This window comes from Stegostoma tigrinum, chromosome 3, assembly GCF_030684315.1.
Source record: "Stegostoma tigrinum isolate sSteTig4 chromosome 3, sSteTig4.hap1, whole genome shotgun sequence".
NCBI classification, from domain to species: domain Eukaryota; kingdom Metazoa; phylum Chordata; class Chondrichthyes; order Orectolobiformes; family Stegostomatidae; genus Stegostoma; species Stegostoma tigrinum.
In genome coordinates this window covers 132,180,499-132,197,417 of record NC_081356.1, presented here as the reverse complement: position 1 = coordinate 132,197,417, position 16,919 = coordinate 132,180,499, and the positions used below count along the sequence as shown (strand labels likewise).

The window sequence follows — 16,919 nt, the reverse complement described above, 5'->3', positions numbered from 1 at the left end:
TGACTGGTGAACAAAAAGACCAGTCACTGACCAAGGTAGATTTGAAACCTTATAAGAGGAAACACATTGGATAGCCAGAGAGATATAGGAAGGGAGTTCTGGGGCTTAGTGGCCCAAACTGTACACTCAAATGGTAGAACAGTTTGAATGGGTGATACTAGAGGCCAAAATTGGATAAGCACAAGGATCTCACAGGGTTATGGGCCTAACAGAGAAAGGAACGAGCAAAAGTTTGAATCTCAGAATCTTTCAGTTGAGATACTGCCAAACCAAGAACCAATGTAGATCAGCAGGCGCATGGGTGATTGGTGAATGAACTGGACTTGGTGCACATTAGAATAAGTCCTCTCTCTAACAGTTATCTTTCTGTCATCCAGTGTAAGTGGGTAGGTTGTAACATGTGGTTGTGAGCAGTGATGAGATCATGAGTGAACACCTGAAGCAGAAACTATAACTTTCAAAGAAAAAGAAAAGAGAATTGGCCAAATACTTGAAAAAGGAGATGATTTCATGGTAATGGGGAAAGACAGGGTCTAAATTGTTATTCTTTTTCAAAAAAGATGGCACAGGTTTAATTGTCTGAGTAGCCTCCTTTTACACAATGACAGTGCAAATGTATAAGCATCCATGGTTAATGAGGCTTCTCGTTTCTGTTGATAGATTGCTGCAGTGTGTTATAATTTACAGTTTAATAAGGCACATTTAATCTTTTAGTGGCATACAGCATTTCTTCTCACACTGAACTTGGATGACCCCTGCTTGTACATCTCAGACTGTTGGGCAGATTGCAATTCAGAGTGAAAAGGGATTACATAAAGCTAAAGAACAAGTAAATCACCTTACATAGTCCGAAACCTGTCGCATTTTGGTTTAAGCATCAGGTTTAAAGATTTGTCTTAAAGCTAAGAATGGAATTTCATGGCACTGTGCTTCAGAAAAGCTAGTCAGCCCATGCCAGTGGAATGTAACCCCCATGCTGCTTGGTGATTTGGGGTGATCATCAAATTCCCATCCCACTGGTGGGTCAGGGGAAGCACAAATCCAACATCAACAATACTAACTGGCATTTATACAGCAACATATAGATAATGAAACAAACCAAGTTGCCTCACAGGCTGCTCACTGAATAGAATTTGAAGCTAATAATTTCAAGGCTTGGCTCAGCCAGGTGCCTTGTAAGCACAATGATTTAATAAAACTATTAACATTCATTTACAGAGGACATTAGAGTGTCTTAACGTGCCTCACTCTCTGATTCCACTTTAGGTCAAATCCCTACATACCTCGTGCAGATTTCCCACTCCGTCTCTGATTGGACAGCAGATCACAGGACTCCCCCTTCAGAACACATCCTTAAAGGGAGCCAACTACTACAAACACCACGACAGTCAAACATTATTAAAACATGTGTTTGACTGAAGAGAAAAACTTCTGCTGTAGGTTTTTCACATGCACTGAGGAGGCGGACTGGGCCTTGCTTCAGCATTTCAAAGTGATAGCGCCTCTGACAGTGCACTTATCCCTCAGTATGATATCAGCATCAGTTGAGATGATCCACGGGAGATTCACGGAGCGGGCAGTGGGACTAGCCTAAATAACTCTTACAATGGGCCAAATGGCCTCCTACTCTGTTGTAAAATTTCGTGAGACCCAAATCCACGTCCTTTCAGCTTGGCGGTGTTTGAGCTATGCGCCAGGCTGACACATTAGAAAGGTGCAAAGTTAACCATTTCCAGTCAATGAGAGATAGCTGCTGTGCCTCTCGGATTCTGGGAAGTCAGTGACCGCTCAGCTCATCTCCTCGACCCTAAGCAGCGATAGGAAAGAACTGAGAACAGGTCTACGTATCTCATACATAGGAACTAGCAGCCATTTGGCCCTTTGATCCTGGTCCACCATTCAATATGATCATGGAAAATCCTCCTCAATGGCATATTCCCATTGTCTCCCCATAGCCTTTGTTGTCTTAAAATATAAAAATGTATTTGTCTCTTTCTTGAATGTATTCAGTAACTTGGCCTCCACAGCCCTTGTGATCGAGAATTCCAAAGATTCAATGCCATTTGAATGAAGAAATTTTTTTCCTTAACTCAGTCCTAAATGGACTACCCTGTATCCTAAGACCGTATGCCCTGGTTCTAACCTCCCCAACCAGGGAAAGTAACCTCCCTACATCTAATCTGTCCAGTCCTGTTTGAATTTTATATGTTTCAATCAGATCCCCATATCTTTCTAAACTCTATCAATACAGGCCCATCCAAACCAATCTCTCCTCATAGAACAGTCCTACCATAGCTACTTTCAACCTAATGAACATTCACTGCACTCCCTCAATGGCAAGTATATCTTTTCTCAGATACAGAGACCAAAACTGCACACAATACTCCAACTGGAGTCTCAGCAATGCCGTGTTACTGCAGTAAGATTTCTGAACTCAAATCCTCTTGCAATGATGGCCAATTTGCTTCCTCACGGCTTGCTGCACTTCCTTGTCTACTTCCATTTTCTGGTGGACGAGGATACCTAGATCGTTTTTCACACTCACTCTTCTGAATATATCACCATTTAAATAATACTCTTTCTTTCCTTTTTTCACAAAAGTGTATAACTTCACATTTAGCAACATTGTACCACATCTGTCATGCGTTTTCCCACTCAATCAACTTGTCTAAACCACAATGAAGCCTCCTTGTATCCTCCTCACAATTTACAATCCCACTGAGTTTGTGTCGTTAGCAAGTTTGGAAATATTGCATCTGATTTCCTCATCCAGAATATTGGTCTAAAGATGCTGCTTGGCCTGCTGTGTTCATCCAGCTTCACACTTTATTATCTTACATTTATTCCCACCTTCTGTTTCCTGTCCACCAACCAGTTCTCAATCCATGTCAATATATTACCCCCTACCCAGAGTGCTTTGACTTTGCACACAAACCTCTTCCTGAGAGACCTCATCAAAAGCCTTCTGAAAATTCAAATGCACAACATCCGCTTGATCGGCCTCCTCTCCCTTCACACTTGGAATATTGTGTTCAGATCTGGACACCTCATTACAGGAAAGATGTGGAAGCTTTAGAGAGGATGCAGAGGAGATTTACTATGATGCTGCCTGGACTGGGGGGGGGGGGGGGGGGCAGGTCTTATAAGGAAAGGTTGAGGGAGCTAGGCCTTTTCTCATTGTAGTGAAGAAGAATGAGAGGTGACTTGATGAGAGGTTTACAAGATGATGAGAGGCATAGTTACAGCGGATACCCAGAGACTTTTCCCAGGGCAGAAATGACTATTACGAGGGGGCATAATTTTAAGGCAATTGGTGGAAGGTGGTGGGAGATGTCAGAGGTAGGATCTTTACACAGAGAGAATGGTGGGCGTGTGGAATGTGCTGCCGGCAGTGGTAGTGGAGTCAGATACTTTAGAGACTTTTAAGCGACTCTCGGATAGGCACATGGATGAAAGTATAACATAGGGTACGCAGTGTAGTTTGGTCTTAGTAGGATAATAAGTCAGCACAACACCGTGGGCTGAAGGGTCTGTACTTTGCTGTACTGTTCTATGTTCTATGTTCTAAATGACCCAAAACTTTACTCTTGATGTAATCAATGTTGAGCGTATTGCAGAACTTGGGTCCCGGGTAGCTAAAGATGCATTCCACGAGGTGAAACGATGAAAATCAAGATGCATAACTGTTAGAGATAATGAGAACTGCAGATGCTGGAGCACCCAAGATAAAAGTGTGAAGCTGGATGAACACAGCAGGCCAAACAGCATCTCAGGAGCACAAAAGCTGATGTTTTGGGCCTAGACCCCTCTCTGATGATGGCTTGCTGTGTTCATCCAGCTTCACACTTTGTCATCTTGCACAACTGTTAGCATTAGAGAGGTTAGAAGGTATAGAGTTGTGGACATAGGCAGAGGGGTAAGGATTAGAATTTTAATATGGTGGCAGTGGCAGAGACCAACTGGACTGATAGTCCCGCTGGCCCGACCAGTCCCCCTCCACCGACACTCTCATCCGCCTAGCTGAACTCGTCCTCACACTCAACAACTTCTCTTTTGACTCCTCCCACTTCCGACAGACTAAGGGGGTGGCCATGGGTACCCGCATGGGCCCCAGCTATGCCTGCCTCTTTGTAGGTTACGTGGAACAGTCCCTCTTCCGCACCTACACAGGCCCCAAACCCCACCTCTTCCTCCGGTACATTGATGACTGTATCGGCGCCGCCTCTTGCTCCCCAGAGGAGCTCGAACAGTTCATCCACTTCACCAACACCTTCCACCCCAACCTTCAGTTCACCTGGGCCATCTCCAGCACATCCCTCACCTTCCTGGACCTCTCAGTCTCCATCTCAGGCAACCAGCTTGTAACTGATGTCCATTTCAAGCCCACCGACTCCCACAGCTACCTAGAATACACCTCCTCCCACCCACCCTCCTGCAAAAATTCCATCCCCTATTCCCAATTCCTCCGCCTCCGCCGCATCTGCTCCCACGACAAGACATTCCACTCCCGCACATTCCAGATGTCCAAGTTCTTTAAGGACCGCAACTTTCCCCCCACGGTGATCGAGAACGCCCTTGACCGCGTCTCCCGCATTTCCCGTGACACATCCCTCACACCCCGCCCCCGCCACAACCGCCCCAAGAGGATCCCCCTCGTTCTCACACACCACCCTACCAACCTCCGGATACAACGCATTATCCTCCGACACTTCCGCCATTTACAACCCGACCCCACCACCCAAAACATTTTTCCATCCCCTCCCCTGTCTGCTTTCCGGAGAGACCACTCTCTCCGTGACTCCCTTGTTCGCTCCACACTGCCCTCCAACCCCACCACACCCGGCACCTTCCCCTGCAACCGCAGGAAATGCTACACTTGTCCCCACACCTCCTCCCTCACCCCCATCCCAGGCCCCAAGATGACATTCCACATGAAGCAGAGGTTCACCTGCACATCTGCCAATGTGGTATACTGCATCCACTGTACCCGGTGCGGCTTCCTCTACATTGGGGAAACCAAGCGGAGGCTTGGGGACCGCTTTGCAGAACACCTCCGCTCAGTTCGCAAAAAACAACTGCACCTCCCAGTCGCAAACCATTTCCACTCCCCCTCCCATTCTCTTGATGACATGTCCATCATGGGCCTCCTGCACTGCCACAATGATGCCACCCGAAGGTTGCAGGAACAGCAACTCATATTCCGCCTGGGAACCCTGCAGCCATATGGTATCAATGTGGACTTCACCAGTTTCAAAATCTCCCCTTCCCCTACTGCATCCCTCAACCAGCCCAGTTCGTCCCCTCCCCCCACTGCACCACACAACCAGCCCAGCTCTTCCCCCCAACCCACTGCATCCCAAAACCAGTCCAACCTGTCTCTGCCTCCCTAATCGGTTCTTCCTCTCACCCATCCCTTCCTCCCACCCCAAGCCGCACCCCCAGCTACCTACTAACCTCATCCCACCTCCTTGACCTGTCCGTCTTCCCTGGACTGACCTATCCCCTCCCTACCTCCCCACCTACACTCTCTCCACCTATCTTCTTTACTCTCCATCTTCGGTCCGCCTCCCCCTCTCTCCCTATTTATTCCAGTTCCCTCCCCCCATCCCCCTCTCTGATGAAGGGTCTAGGCCCGAAACGTCAGCTTTTGTGCTCCTGAGATGCTGCTTGGCCTGCTGTGTTCATCCAGCCTCACATTTTATTATCTTGGAATCTCCAGCATCTGCAGTTCCCATTATCTCTGGACTGATAGATGAATGGGTCTTTGTGCAAGTCAGGAAATGGGGAAAGAGAAAGTCAGCCAAAAAGAATCAGAATTTGCTCACAATAAGATGTGCTTAGAAGCTAGGAGCAGGAAGAGGCTATTCGGCCCTTCAAGCTTGTAGTATAAATAGTTCTGAGACTGTAGAATCATGAACAGAGGAGGTGTTGACAAAGTGGTAATGTCACAACACTAGCAATCCAGACCCTAATGCCCTTTAGGAAAGGTAACTGCTGTCCTTACCTAGTTGGGTCTATGATATGACTCCAGACCTACATGTGGTTGACTCTTAACTAGAATGCGCAATAAATGCTGGTTTGGTCAACGATACCCATATCCCATGAACAAATAAAAAAGGCTCTCAAATAATACCTGCTGCCTCTCTCCTCAGGATTTCAACTTCAATTGAAAAACAAAAGATAAAAGATAACTCAGTTTTGCACAACAAAGCACATTGGTCTGTCCTGAGCTCATGAAACAGCTGTATACAGCCAGCCCTGGGGTTTTAAATGGAGTGCATTTGCAAGTTGATCAGCACACAATATAGGACAATATAAAATAGCCATTCTTACATACAGGAAATTTTCATGTGTCAGATCTTTGAAATTACATCCCTGCAAAGGGGCTGTATTCTGAAGTATGAGCACTGGTATGTTAGACATCTGTAAGTCGGGGAACCTCTAAGTGTGATTTTTTTTGATGAACTAGGAGAATCTCTCAAAATCTATGTTGAGAAATAATTTGTCTCTGATGTTGACTCCCATCTAATTCTAAAAGAAAATGTTTTCAACATAAAGTAACACACACCTTCTGATTGTACAGCTGTATTTATACACCTTTGTGCTCCTTACTAGTTTTTCTTAATTGAAGGCCCCAGCATCTTCTAAAAGCCGGAGTCTCAAGTGAATATAGTATTTTCACATCTTAGGGTGGGACAGGTCTTACAGCCATGTGTGCACCTTCTGAACATGTGTAGATATTTCCAGTAGGAAAACTGCATCATCATGGCAATGAAGCCTCTTCATCGTGTGAGGATGACAGACTTTTGCCTCAAAAGACTTTTAAACATAGCAGATTGTGAATTCAGCCAATTCATGAGAGCATTCATGGAACTTTATTGGCAGGCACCAAACTGTCCACGTTCAGCTGGCGCAGAGAAATGATGATGTCAATAATTAGTTTTGGAATGCTTGCCACCTAATGGCTAAGGTTTGCAATTACACTGTGACAGGTGAGGAAAGGAAACGGAGTGGGAAATGTTGACATAGCAATTTGTAAAGGTAGGATTGACAGAAGTCATGACAACAAGAGTTTGGATTTGTGAACAGCTAGTGCAGTAGAATATTTCTGAACACATAAATGATGTTTCTCTGTTGTGAAGAGCTCACAGACAACACCCGTGTTCAGCAGTACCAACTGTTTCTTTGTTGACTGTTACAAAAGAAAACAAAGATTGTTTATCAAAGAACAGATTTTTAAAAAAAATGTCATCTCTTCATATCAGAGGCATTCAATTTATAGGGTTGCCTTTTAGAAACATTCGTGAGGAATGGAAAAACATTTCTTTTATTCTTTCCTGGGATGTATTTAGCAATTCTGAAGAATCCATAATGGGCTCAAAAAGTTAACTCTGTTTTTCTCACCATAAATACTGCCAGAGCTGCTGAATTACTCCAGTAATTTCTGTTTTTATTTCAGATCTCCAGAATCAACAGTATTTTGCTTTCCCATTAGGCTTTTGTCAACATTGGTGTTGTGTCTGACCCGTTTATGAGCTTTTGACCTCACATCCATGAAATCACCCAGGGTCTATTTTCACTTCTGCAGCTTAGCCGATTTGCTGCTGAAACTGTTATCCACACCTTTAACACACTGGACTCAATGATTTCAAAAGGCTGCTGCCTAACTGTCTACCTACCATAAACTTGGAGTCATCCAAGTCCTGATGCCCAAATTGCATCATTTCTGTTCCCCTGTCACCCAGCAATTTACACTGGCTCCCACCGAAATAGCAACTTGACTTAAAATTCTCATCCTTGATTTCAAATCCCTGTATGGCTTCACCCCTTGTTATCTCTGTTACACCCTCTTCCTGTACAACCTTTAGAAATGTCTGCCTTCACCCAATTCTGGTCTCTTCAGCATCCCTGGTTTTAATCATGTTACTGTTGACAATTGATTTTTCAGCTTCTTGGGCCCGGAGCTCCAGAATTCCCTCTCTACCTCACTTTCTTCCTCTATAATGCTCCTTAATACCTACACTTTGTGACCTAGCTTTTGGTCATCTAACCTAATGTGGCTAGATAGCATGTTTTGTTACATAATTTTCTCATGAAACACATTAATATCAAGACTCTAACTTGATAGAATACCCAATGTAAGTCATTCTTATTGTTATGATCACTAATCCTTTTGAAAGGTACACATCAACCAATAAAGCTTTTAACTAATCATTTAATCTTCTAGATAATGAACTATGTTTCCAATTATAGTCTCAACTGCAGATTTCAGCACATTTCCAAACCAGAGATACAGTAGCAGATGCCAGCTTGTGTAATAGTGACTAATCAGGTAAACATAGACCCTCACATACAAACAAATAGTATGATCATTAGGTATATGCAGACAGATCCTCGAGTACAGTCAGAGCAGGCACAGACACACTGTTCAGGTACAGTCTGACCCCTCATGTACACAATATCCCCAGCAGCAGTTATTGTCTCAGGTATTTGGTAGTGCCTCTCTCTCTCTCAACCAAATTATCAATCAACAAGTTCACAGGTAACATGCGCAACATTCACAGCCACCTACCTTGAACACCTCAGAGAAGAATCCCGACCCAATTTTCTCACAGTGAAAATCATCGATCCTGGTCAAGGTGGAGACAGCGCTACGCAGTGCTCTGTACGAAGAGGGGCGGAGATGGCTGCAACCAGGTATCGCACCCAGCACTGGAGCAGAATATGGGCCAGGGTCAGGTATCAATACATCACTGGACAGGTCCAATCTGAGTGCTGATTCTTTCGACATCTCCCCTCACATCCCCCACCCCCCCCAACTCCTGAAATCTTTTTCACATTTTTCCCAAATCAAGAAACTCTTAATGACAGGATGGTGGGAAAGGAAGAGAAGGGAAGGGAAGATTTCCAGGATTTATGGGCAGGTCTTCAAACCACCAGAGTCAAAGATGGGTCCACTGCAGGCTATTTAAAATTAATCAGAATTGATCAGCTCTAATTGATAATACAGCACTGGCTCAGATTGGCAACAGAGCAGATATCAATCATTCAGTGCCAATCAATTAGCAAGATGACAAGTACCCTCTGATTTATAGTCAGTGATCTGATTTCAATCAAGTGATAATCCAGTAACAATAGGGTGATAATCCAGTTTTGTTAATCCAGAAAGCGACAATTAACTGGTGATCCATCAGGCAATAATTAAATCCTGATCTATTGGTAGCCTGGCTCCAATGAATGGATAATCCAACAATGACAGGTTGATACAGTGACAATTCATCAGTCAATAATCAGGGTCCAATTTATTGATAATCAGCCAATTCATCAATATACGACCAAATGTCAGGATCTCTGCAACCCTTTCAGCAGTAAAGTGCCTGAAACGTACTCCTCCCGGGAGGAATCCCAAGTAAAACACTAACCTGAAAGCAGGGCTCAATTTGGACAATGTGAAACTGTAACTACAGCGACAACCCTGAGATGGAATCTGTGTGCCTGCTCTACCAAAGGCAATCCTGAACAAACTTTATCCTGACCCCAGTCCTCCCCAAACCCTGCTCCAAGTTTGCTCTGGGTTCCCCTCTCATTCAGCTCCAGGTAAACTGTCAGTTTTCTTTCGGATGCTGCTCCTGGTCTAACCCTAGTCTTCCCCTCACCTTGCTTTTGGTTTGAGCCTGATTTAATCTTGCTGCAGGTCTTGGTTCTCCTCTGATATCTCTCCTATTCTGACCCCGGTCTAAACATCCTCCTGGTCTGATCCTGACTTCCTGCGTTGATTGTACTCCAAATCCGTTCCTGGTTTCCCTTCCAATCTTGCTCCAGGTCTGAACCTGCTGCTGGTTTGATGCTGGTCTCTCTCTCTCTCTCTCTCTCTCTAATCCCACTGTCGATTTGATCCTGGTTTGCTCCCTGATCCAGCTCCGATCCCGGTTCCCGTCGACAATGACGATTTTAGCGCCGCCGTTCCTGCTCCGCTTCTTTTTGTTTTTGTTTGGCTCCGTTTATTGCAGCAGCGAGCTCGGGTTGGATCGTGCTCCGGGCGTGATCGATGGGGTGTGTGTGTGTGTGTGTTATTCCGGAACGCTGTCTCTCCCACACACTGTGTGTGTGTGTGTATGCTGCTGACACTCCGTGTTCCCATATGTGGTAGGCACGGTAGAAGGCGGCGCTGTTGAAATGCCCCCCCCACCCCACTGAAGCCTTCCTTCATTCTCCACCCTGTCACTGAAGGATAGAGGGACCAGGCGCCGCCTGTGGGCTGTATAAATTCACTGTCAATTCGCTACGTCCAGAAAATACAGGTTGCCGGTCAGTCTGAGTGGAAAAAGAAAACAAATGACCTAAAATGTCACCTTTAGTTCTCTCAGGACAGTGACTTCAAAGGAATTAAGGGATTTAAATATGTTAATCAATTAAAACCTCCGAACTGATTAAAGATTTGACACATCTTAGGTTTGTTTGCTACATCCTCATCAATGGTGTGAACCTTTGATTTTTTTATTTATAAATTCTGTGTCCGATACTTCCTCTCGCACTAACACTGAGGCTCCAAAAGCTTGTGTTTTCAAATAAACCTGTTGGACTAGAACCTGGTGTGGTGTGATTGCTGACCTAGTCCAATACTGGCACCTGCACATCATCCATAACCTTCAATCAACATCACTCAAACAGCTTCATCAGGTCACCGGTTTCAAAACATTAACTCAGCCTCTAACTTTCCTCAGATGCTGTCCAGAACTGTTGACTTTCTCCAGTATTCTTTCTTTCTGTTTATCAGAACACAGTCACGTTGCTAGCTAAGGAGATCTTGCTGTATGCAAATTGGCTGCTAGGTTTTTTTTCCTGCAACACAACTGTTCAGAAGGAACAATCCTACTGTTTTTCAGAGCTGTTCCACCTTGGATCAAGAACCCAAAGAGCACAGACTTAAGTGATTTATGAAAGAAGTAAGAATGACGTGAGGCGGAAAAATGTTAACACAGGATGTTTAGGGACTGGAAGCATTGACTGAAAATATGGTAGGGGTTCGTGGAGTGTGGCATTCAGGAGGGAAAAGGATGGTTATTTTAATAGATACAATATATAAGGGTATGGGGAAAAGGCAGGAGATTGGCACTAAATCATAATGCTTATCTGGAGACCCTGTGCAGACACAATTAACCAAATGGCCTTCTTTTGTGCTGTAAGATTTTTATGATTCAGTGAATTCCACCATGGCCTCTTCCCCATCCCACCTCACTGATCTGCCCCAGTTCCACAGTACTCCAGATCTCCACGTTCTTCCAATTCTGGCCACTGAGCATTTCCTGATTTCAGTCACATTAAACGGGCAGCCATGCGGGCTTCAAGCTCTGGAACTCCTTTCTCAAACCTCTCTAGCTCTCTCTTCCTTAAGGTTTAAACCTCCCTTTCCCGCTACACTTTTGATGATGGTGCAACGCCTGCTTTTGTAAATCAATGTCAAATTTTGTCTGACATCAGTCCTCTAAAATACTTTTGGGAGATTTTGCAATGCAAATGATGCTCTATAAAAGTGCATGCTACGTTAATGTGCTCATCTAGACAAGTCTTGACTAGTATGCTGTCACACTCCTGACTTGTGCCTTGACGATGGTGAATAGACTTTGGAGATTGAGGAGGTGAGTTACTCGCTGCAGGATTCCTAGCCTATGACCTGCTGTTTTAGCCATCTTACTTACATGGTTAAGTTTCTTGCCAGTAGCCCCAGGATCAAGAATTCTTTAGTATCTAACATTCTTCCAGTACAGTAAAAGAAATAACTTGTATTTATATACAGGATCAGCTTCCATGAGTACAGAACATTATAAACCCCTCACATCTGAATATAAAACTCAAATTTCTCTCAAACTGTTCAACACCTTATGACATCCTAGAGTGTTTTACAGCCATTAAGTACTTTTCACCCCTTCATTACTGATGTAAGATTGCAAAAACAGTGGGCACTTTGCTGACAATAATCACACAAACAAATTGATATATTTGTCTCTGATGAAGGGTCTAGGCCCAAAACGTCAGCTTTTGTGCTCCTAAGATGCTGCTTGGCCTGCTGTGTTCATCCAGCTTCACACTTTGTTATCTTGGATTCTCCAGTATCTGCAGTTCCCATTATCACTGATATATTTGTCACAGCTTTCACAACCTCAGGAATCCCAAATCACTTTACGAAGAAATAACTTTGGAGGTGTAATGTTGTAGGAGGGTCTTGTGGCACAGTAGGTAGCTTCTCCACTTCAGCCAAAACTGGCTCAAGTCCATACTCCACAAGTAGTGGCCACAGAATGTATGGTCAAACAGGTTGAGTACTGACTTGGAAATTCATCCAACACACCAATGTCAGGTAGTCCATCCTCTGAATTACCATATACTTAGATTCATTGGGGGTCGTGGGTTCAATGGCCAGTTCAGATGGGAGCCAACAGCATGGGGTTCAATACATTTCCCCCTGTTCCATCTGGAAATGATCCTTGTGGCACAGGTTGAGGTTCTGTAGTTTGGACAGCCTCCAAGCAGAGAAAAAGATAAAGTCACTGTTGTAATGTAGAAAACAAAGCAGCGAGATTAGATACAAATGTCAATGTGATTCAGTGAAATGGATTGAAGAATAAATATTGGTCAGGTCATCAGAAAGAACTCTCCTCCTCATTATCAAAAGATTGTCGTAGGACTTTTTTGTTCACTTGTAGTACATAGGCATCTCCAGCTGAGTCTGCTTTAATGCCTAGTTGCCCTTGAGAATTTGGTGGGGAGCACCTTCTTGAACTGCTGCAGTCCACGTGCTGTAGGTTGACCTACAATGCCCTTAGGGACGGAATTCATGATTTTGACCCAGCAACAGTGTAGGAACAGTGATACATTGTCAAGTCAGGATGAGTGAGTGCATTGCAGGGGAACTCGCAAGTGGTGTTCCTATGTACCTGCTGTCCCTGTCTTTCTAGATAGAAGTGGTTGAGGGTTTAGAAGGTGCTATTCAAGGATTTTTGGTAAATTTTTGCCACATGGGGGACAGTCGCTGATGGCCGGGATCTCTGGAGGATGACTAGAAGGTCATTGGAAGTGGTGAGAGAAAACAAAAAACTCAGCTGCTGAGAACAGGGGCTCAGAGAAACTGAAGCCAGAGCATCCTGCACCTTCTCAGCTCAGTGTCTTCCTCTACAGTAACTGAAGCAGAGACTGCTCTGTCAGAGTGTGGCTCCTGGCCACACCAGACAACATATAACAGAGTTTACCACTACAGTGCAAGTGATGATCTTTTGTGAAAGATGGTATCCAAATGAGGAAATATGGAACAAATGTCAGCAGATGAAGCTGAAATTACAAGTCAGTTATAAGTTTTGGAACAGGCATCTCTTCCAATATTTATTGCAGCTGGTTTGAATGGAATAAAATGGTGAGTGATTTGTGGATGGACAATAAATGCTGGCTTGTGGGGGGTGGGGTGAGCTCCATGGCACAGTAATAGTGTCCCTACCTCTGAGCCAAAAGGCCTGGGTTCAAGTCTCACCTGCTCCAGAGATGTAAAGTAACATTGCTGAACAGGTTGGTTGGAAAATGTAATAAACACTGACTTGGCCAAAAACACATTAAAACAGACAAACCTGTTATGCACAATCTCTCAAAATCAAGATCCACGCTTGGAAATTCTCCTGCTGCTTTCTGCATTGTGTCTTGGGATCTATTAAATCCATCTGAACAGGCAGACAGGGCCTTAGTTAACTGTCTGATCCAAACAACAGCATTCACTCATGTGATGCACTGAGTTGTCTTCCTTGATTGATTGTTGGAATAAGGCTTAAAACCATAATCAACCATCTGACACTTAGATACTCATACGACAACACAGTCAAAATGGTACCCAGTGGGCTTGAAACAAACAAGTCCCTTGACAGAGACATGGGATGGGTATATTCAGTTCTAATAGCTACCAGGAATGACAGTTAGAGAGGCAGTGTGCGGTTTGCAAAACAAATTGACATTTTCAAAACAAGGTGACAGAACAGATCCACGCCGTATGCTGCACACCCTAGCAGCATCTGTGGAGACAGAATCAAAGTTAACATGTCAGGTTAAAAGCTTATTGTCAGAACAGTTCTGTAACTCTGGCTGGAATTTTCTCTGTCCCATGGAGGCAAAGCAAATTTAGAATGAAGCATGGTGTGTCAACTTCCTGAAAACTCAGCAAAGGCCAGTATTCTGTCAGCAAGTCACGTTTATTTACACGTGAATAGTACTTGAAACTGGTCCAGGTAGCACAGACCCATCTCCTAGAGTGAACAGAATCTCTGACATAACAAAGTGTGGAGCTAGATGAATACAGCAGGCCAAGCAGCATCTTAGGGGCACAAAAGCTCTGCTTGGCCTGATGTGTTCATCCAACCAGGAAACCTGTGTTCTGTGAAGTCCACCTGGCTAACTTCATTCCAATCACTACATCTGTCCCCCTGTATGTCCTGGGATGTAGGCCTGTTCTTTTTCTGTGGGTCATTTTTGCACCATGTCAGGTTGCTCCAACTCTTTCTTGGGGATAGTTGCAGTTTGTAGCAGACTGTAGCCCACCTCTCGTGCCCAGAGCATCTCAGCTGAAATTCATTATCTGGGTGGTAATGGTGTTGAGGTTGCAACACCTGCTGTGTCCATCTCATCCTCAGAGATTTATTCAATGCTAGGCAGATGGGGAGAACCCAAAGGCAGCCTTGCCAGATGTTCAGAGGGGCTGGACATATTTTGCTCCTGTCCCATTTGCAGGGGTCCACGTACTTGCTCAGGACCGCATCTCCTTTTGGAGCTTTGTACATCACAGGACCTGACGTCACCTCAACTGTGCCTCTTACCCATGCAGAGCCATTCCCATGGTTTCGATGCCATACTTTGTCCCCTGCAGCAAATTGCCTCTAAAGCTTGTGTTTTGAGTTTGACATTGTGTACTGATGCTGTTCCACCACCCCCCAACCAAGTCCTGGAAGACTACGTTTAACCTAGCATGAAGTATTCTACCCATTTGTAACTCTGGTGGAGCTATCCCTGCAGTTGCATGATAGGTGGTCCTATAATCAAACAGAAACTGGACAGTTTGGTATCGAGTGAAGCTGTAAGCTGTTTCTTTAAGCCTACCTTCAAAGTTTTAATTGCTCTTTCTGCCAGACCATTGGACGACAGATGGTATGAAGCTGTCCTTCCGTGCCAAATGCTGTTTGACCTTAGGAAATACTCAAACTCCTTCCTGGTAAATGATGGCCCTTTGTCTGTGAGCAACACTTCAGGGTGTCAGTATATTGCAAACAAAAGGCTCACAGCTTTTCTGTGGTCCTCCCTGTGATTGATGAATGGACACTGTACATGTCCAGCCACTTTCAGTGGGCGTCAACAATTACTAAAAACATTGAGTCCATGAAAGGGCCAGCATAATTACCAAGTTCAGGGTTTACCAGCTATTTTCACAACAATGGGGGAGCTACTGATGGTAATTTTTGTCCTGGTTGGCATTCTGGGCATAGAACCCCCGATGCAGCTATGTCAGCATCCAATCCTGACCGCCAACTTCTTGCCAACAACTTCATATAGGAAACCCCTGGATAACCTCGGTGGAGTTCAGTCGATACCTGGAGGTGATCTTTGCTCAAGACAATCACTATTGCTCCCATAATAATATGCCATCCTCTACTGTGATCTGGTCTCGCCAGGTCTAGAAAGGTCTCAGTTCTAGTTGTGGTGGCCCTTTTGTTGTCCCCATCACCACCAGCTGTTTTAGTTTTGCCAGGATGGGATCTTTTTGTTTCCGCAATCTCATATTGTCAGCTGTGACCGGAAGTGTGTCCAGAAAATTTAAAACTAGAACTGACTCTTTGAGTGGCAGTACCACCAGAGCTGTATCCACCATTGAGAGTGGCTGAAGGCACCCGCATTTGCCACCTGGCCTTGTGGATAGTGTTCCAACTTATAATGATACGCAATCAGAATAAGAGCTGAATTCAACCTGAAGCTATGTTCGGCACATCCTTTTCATCTTTAAGTAGCCCAAACAGGGGCTTGTGGTCCATTACTTTATCATTTAAATTTAAAGGTATTGATGGAACTTTCTCATACCAAAGATGACCATCAAACCTTCTTTCTCTATCTGGGCACGTTTCTGTTTGGCATCAGCCAAAGTCGGAGTAGTATATGCTATTGGGCATTCCTCTCCATTGGACTACCGGTGAGCCAACACTACCCCAATATTGTACAGTGAGACATTGCATGTCAGCACCAGATCTTGCTTGGGATCATAGTGTGCCAACACCTTAGATAATAGTTGCTTCTTCACTTCCCTGGAGGCTACATCTTCGCAATGAAGCCATTTCCAAGGCTGACCCTTTTTCAATAGCAGATGTAAGGGTGCCAGAATAGAGGCAAGGTTATGTAAGAATTTTTCATAATAATTCACCAGCCCAAAGAAAGACGTAAGCTCCAGTACAGACATGGGAGCCAGGATACCATTGATCACCCAATGAGTCCAGAGTGAATTTTGATAAAGAGTGGTTCCTCAATTGCCGATAGAGCTCTGCCAGTTTGATCTCCATTAGAATGGGGTTACCATTTAACCAGATTTTTATTTTGATTGGTTCTGATTTGGATGTTGCTAAGCAATTTAACTATGCCAGACCAGCTGTACGTAGACTTTCTAGGGTGTGCACTCTTCTGGACACCAGCCCAGACTCTTTTGCGGCCTTGCTCTGTATACTGGCAGAAACCACAATGGCTTGTTGGCCCAGATCCTTGGGAAAATTTTAACTGCTGCTTTGTTTTGGGGTTTTGCTGTAAGCTGACCAAAAGTCCCTCTGTTCATAATGTGTCCTGAATGAGGCAATGCAATTACCTTCATTCAAGTGGTGTCCCCAAACTCAGTTGGCCTGGCGAGGGTGTCC

The 16,919-nt window shown here is 44.5% G+C and overlaps 1 protein-coding gene across 3 annotated transcripts in view; it reads right to left on the bottom strand.

Moving 5' to 3' along the window:
- The window catches only part of LOC125451349 (dual specificity testis-specific protein kinase 1-like), a 178,462-nt gene that overhangs the window by 122,997 nt on the left and 38,546 nt on the right, over positions 1 to 16,919 (bottom strand). For 2 of the 3 annotated variants that reach the window (XM_048528378.2, XM_048528377.2), the window contains exon 1: positions 8,573 to 10,162. The exons of the other annotated variant lie outside the window; for it this stretch is intronic. In XM_048528378.2, coding sequence (XP_048384335.2) covers positions 8,573 to 8,791 — 219 coding nt within the window. In that variant the 5' untranslated portion in view covers positions 8,792 to 10,162. Of the gene's footprint in view, positions 1 to 8,572; positions 10,163 to 16,919 lie in introns of those variants that run through there. 3 annotated transcript variants of the gene reach the window in all.